The following is a 5,000-nucleotide window of genomic DNA, read 5'->3' as shown; positions in this document are numbered from 1 at the left end:
TTTTGAAATAAATCAATACTTTTATTCAGCAAGGATGTGTTGAATTGATAAAAAGTGATAGTAAAGAAGATTTATATTATTAGAAAATATTTTTTTATTTTGAATAAATGCAGTTCTTTTTAACCTTTTATTCATCAAATATATTAGGCAGCAGAACTGTGTCCAACACTCATAATAAATCAGAATATTAGAATGATTTCTAAAGGATCATGTGATAGACTGGAGTAATGATCCTGAAAATTCAGCTTTGCATCACAGAAATAAATTATAATTTAAAGTATAATAAATTGAAAACCAATTATTTTAAATTGTAATAATATATCACAATATTACTCTTTTTTTTTCTGTATTTTTGATCAAATAAATGCAGGCTTGATGAGCAGAAGAAACTTCTTTCAAAAACATTAAAAATAGAAATGTGTCCAAACTTTTGGCCTGTACTGTATATATATATATATATATATATATATTATATATTATACATATATGCATATAAGGTATTTAAATATGATTTAAAAAATATTTAGGCCAATTTATATTCGTCAGACATACATGAGATGGATATTAAAGGTATAGCGGAGGATTTTCCCGAATTTTAGAAAAGAACCGCCCTCTCCACTTTTAGAAAAAATGCACATGTGCAACACTCTCCCTGCTCCCGAAGAGGGAACGCCTATTAAACGCTAGCATCGCTAATCATAGCTTACATTAACTTTTACTAGCAGTGATTTTAAATGGATTTCTCCAAATATCATGCCAAACTTTACCTGTCGAGTAGAAACTTCGCGACTGAGGCATCAGTGGGAAACCTAACCTGTGCTTTTAGCTTTTAGCTCACGCCAGCGTGTGAAATATTCTCCCCAAAACACTCTGGTCTTGTTTCTTTCTTCAGAGGCCTTTCTCTTCTTGTCATACAATTCGTAGACACTTTTTCTCTTGCGACCCTCATACATTTTGAAAAAACCCGGTGAGAACGGCGAGCTTCAATGAATGGCTGAAACCGTAGCTCACCACACACATATACACCTGAGAGTGCGCATGCGCAGAAAGGACGAGCACGGACGACGGCCTTACGTAAACATATCACCAGAATGATTGACACTTAGGTGGACCAATAGTCTTGATGATCCACCCAGAAAAAGAAAATCCTCCACTATACCTTTAAGCACAAGCCATTTGAATAAATGCATTTTGAAAATATGATTATTTATTTAAATAAATTCAAATAGACGCAAATAGTTAATTATAAACTATGCCATGATTGTTTGAGTGCAGAAATCTGACCAGTTTCATGTAAATATGACTGTCAAATATGCATCACATCAAGTTTGTTTATTTTAAAACTGTAATCCAAACAGATGGACATTTATATGCGACTCAAATCCATAAATCTAAAACTTAGACGCGCGCGTGTGTGTGTGTGTGTGTGTGTGTGTGTGTGTATTGACCTTATCCGCCGCCAGGATCCTGAAGGAGGCGACGACCTGCTCCGAGGTGTCCGTGTCTCCGGTCTCACGGGTCATGAAGTCCACAAAGGCCTGGAACGTCACCTTCCCGGAACCGTTGGGATCCACCAGAGACATGATCCGGGCAAACTCGGCTTCACCCTGAGGAACACCAGAGAACATTCCAGCAGATCTTTACACAGACAAAACAGGAATCACACACACGTGTGCAACGACGTCTGAGGTGTTCAAGGCTCCTGTAGGAGATCATTACTTATACACTTTTAACCCCAGTTCCAGAAATACATATATCAGATGTTGTGTTACAGAAACCATAATCGACATGAGAATTCATGCAGGAACATTATTCGCTATTTTACCAGATCATAACCCATAGAGATCAGACAGGCCCTGAAGTCGTCGGTCTCCATGCCACCCTTCTTCTTCTGCCGAAATCAAGAAACAAAGGATGAAGAAGAAGTTTGCATTTACATTTAACAGATGCTTTTATCCAAAGAGACAACAATATCGTAATATGCAACGCCATATACTGTATATACTAGTAGATGATGAATGATAAATTATTTTCAGAAATGCAAGTTCTGGTCACATGACGTACAGGTTTAGTTAGTAGTACCTGTGTTAGTTTGGTTTCCTGTCAAACCTTCTGCAATATATACACACGTGAAAAACATGTTTGTATTAGTCAGGGTCAGTTCAGCGAGTTAGAGATTAAAGTGCTCATAAACAGTTCATCATTATTTTACTTCTGGGTCTGCTAGAATACATTTACATCATTTCTGCAAGCACCCTCTGCTCTGATTGGTCAGTCAACTACAGTCTGCTGTGATTGGTCAAGCACTTAGTGTGTATCAGAAATGTAACGTCCTTTACCATCAAAAAAAAAAAAGGTCAAATAAAAAAAGCATAATAAACTGGAGTCAATCTGTTAAAGTCACCATGAATTATTATTTTTTTTTATAAATGTTGCAATGATTTATGGATGCACATCATCATTATTGTGTTAATAAACTTGAATCAGAATCAGTTCCTCTTGCAGCATCTCTTCTCTTCTCTGATGACGAGGGCGGGGCTATAACCTGTCACTCACATGAGATCAGCCAATAGCAAACCACAACCATCCAATCAACTCCCCACGGACACAATGAAGCCCCGCCCACATTTGTTCTTGTTCCTGAAGCGCTTCACTCAGATTTACGACACAATAGAGGAGAAAAGACTAGCGTGACCTCCATTCATACTTAAAGTTGAATAATAAGTACTCATATTAGTATTCGTACGATGAAGTCCACTGCAAAAATTTTTTAATAATTTAGAAAATGATGTAGCTTCTTCTTTTGTTCCAGTAAAATCTAACCTTTTTAAAGTCCACCTGTAGTCAATAATTTTTATCCCTTGAAACTCATCTTTATTAACCAAAAGGACATAATTTTAAAAAAAAAATCCTTGAAAATAAATGTCTTCATGCCTTAAAATATCTTGAATGTAACTCGACACCCTTGCCTCATTTAGTATGCGCGGTTCTATGAATATGCAATTGAGCCCCGCCTCCACTCACTCACTCAGCTCAGAGATCCACTGGTTGACGATCACACGTTGATCTGATTGGTTACAAGGTAGTTTGTGATGTCAGAAACACCAGCGATTTCAAAGCGTGTGTTTGAGACTGTCTTTGGTTCACTGCAGTTTTAAGGAGGAAATACTCAGCAATGCTGTCGACTTATGAACTTACACATGCTTTGTCTTAAAGCGTATTAAAAACACGACATAGACACATAAACAACATTAAAAGCTGGATTTTCACCACAGGGGGACTTTAAATGAAGTTCCTAAACGCAAGTTAGGGAGGAGTGAGCCCATCTAATCTTTCAATCAACAGCCTGAGTATATAAGCAGCCGCTTACCTCTCTCTAGCATCAGCTGTTCCAGTATCCCTCCACCTCCCCAAACTCCACCTTCATCTCAGGTACCTTGCCCTTCAATTATCATATCCTACATTTAGCCACTGGGGGGTATATCAGAGCTCGAGTTGAAGCTGCTTCATCGAGCCCCTCTTCAGTGGACAGCAAGCCAAATAAGTTTAACCTAATATCTTAAAGATTTTATGGGCAAGCAAACTCGTTAAAATGAATTAGCATAAGCAAAATTACATGCGATGTTAAGATCGGTGTAACGCTGTGTGTCTGTAGTGTGTGTGTTACCCGGTCGAAGTGTGTGAAGGAGGATCTGAACTCGTTGATCTGCTGTTGGCTGATTCCTTTGGCGTCGCGCGTCAGAATCTGAGTCTCGATCTCGTTGATGGTGCGAGCGATCGTAGTGAGCAGAGACTCCCATCCCACACGAATGTGCTGAGGAGAGACACGGCACACTGAAGGAGTGATGTTACAACACACACACACACACACACACACACACACACACACACACACTAACCCTACCACTAAACCTACCCATCACACACACACACACACACACACTAACCCTACCACTAAACCTACCCATCACACACACAAACACTAACCCGACCCCTAAACCTGCCCATCACACACACACACACACACACACACACACACACACACACACACACACACACACACACACACACACACACACACACACATCTCTACCTCCATGGTGTAGTTGGTGTGTTTGTTGTCGAATATGAGCGACTCCTGGATGAGCTGATGGTCTCCCTCCAGTTTGTCGATGTTGTGTTTGTAGCTGATGATGTCATGCTCGTATTGTTTGAGTGTGTTCAACTGATCCTCCAGTGTGACGCCCAGATCCATCGAGCAGCGAGCGACGTCCTGCACAACACACATTAGTGTGAGTGAGTGTGTGTGTGTGTGTGTGTGTGTGTGTGTGTGTGAGTGAGTGAGTTAGTGAGTGAGTATGTGAGTGAGTGAGTGAGTGAGTGAGTGAGTGAGTGAGTGAGTGAAAGAGTGAGTGAGTGTGTGAGTGAGTGAGTGAAAGAGTGAGAGAGAGTGAGTGAGTGAGTGAGTGAGTGAGTGAGTGAGTGAGTGTGTGTGTGTGTGTGTGTGTGTGTGTGTGTGTGTGTGTGTGTGTGTGTGTGTGAGTGAGTGAGTGAGTGAAAGAGTGAGAGTGTGTGTGTGTGAGTGAGTGAGAGAGTGAGAGTGTGTGTGTGAGTGAGTGAGAGAGTGAGAGTGAGTGTGTGAGAGTGAGTGTGTGTGTGAGTGAGAGAGTGAGTGAATGTGTGAGTAAGAGAGTGAGTGAGTGTGAGAGTGAGTGAATGTGTGTGTGTGAGTGAGAGAGTGAGTGAGTGAGTGAGTGAGTGAGTGAGTGAGTGTGTGTGTGAGTGAAAGAGTGAGAGTGAGTGAGTGAGTGAGTGAGTGAGTGAGTGAGTGAGTGTGTGTGTGTGTGTGTGTGTGTGTGTGTGTGTGTGTGTGAGTGAGTGAGTGAGTGAGTGAGTGAAAGAGTGAGTGTGTGAGAGTGAGTGTGTGTGTGTGTGTGAGTGAGAGAGTGAGTGAATGTGTGAGTGAGAGAGTGAGTGAGTGAGTGAGTGAGTGAGTGAGT

At 40.7% G+C, this 5,000-nt stretch overlaps 1 protein-coding gene across 6 annotated transcripts in view; it reads right to left on the bottom strand.

The window, feature by feature from the left end:
- Window positions 1-5,000, bottom strand: part of LOC309485523 (alpha-actinin-2) — a 27,815-nt gene that overhangs the window by 912 nt on the left and 21,903 nt on the right. For all 6 annotated transcript variants that reach the window (XM_082152411.1, XM_082152413.1, XM_082152410.1 and 3 more), the window contains 4 exons: window positions 4,094-4,273; window positions 3,668-3,814; window positions 1,826-1,891; window positions 1,449-1,607 (listed from right to left, as the gene is read on the bottom strand). In XM_082152411.1, the coding sequence (XP_082008537.1) occupies window positions 1,449-1,607; window positions 1,826-1,891; window positions 3,668-3,814; window positions 4,094-4,273 (552 nt within the window). The remainder of the gene's footprint in view (window positions 1-1,448; window positions 1,608-1,825; window positions 1,892-3,667; window positions 3,815-4,093; window positions 4,274-5,000) is intronic.

This window comes from Leuciscus leuciscus (assembly GCF_965113295.1).
Source record: "Leuciscus leuciscus genome assembly, chromosome: 21".
Lineage (NCBI taxonomy): Eukaryota > Metazoa > Chordata > Actinopteri > Cypriniformes > Leuciscidae > Leuciscus > Leuciscus leuciscus.
The sequence above is the reverse complement of the archived record's forward strand: the minus strand, read 5'-3'. Positions and strand labels throughout refer to the sequence as shown.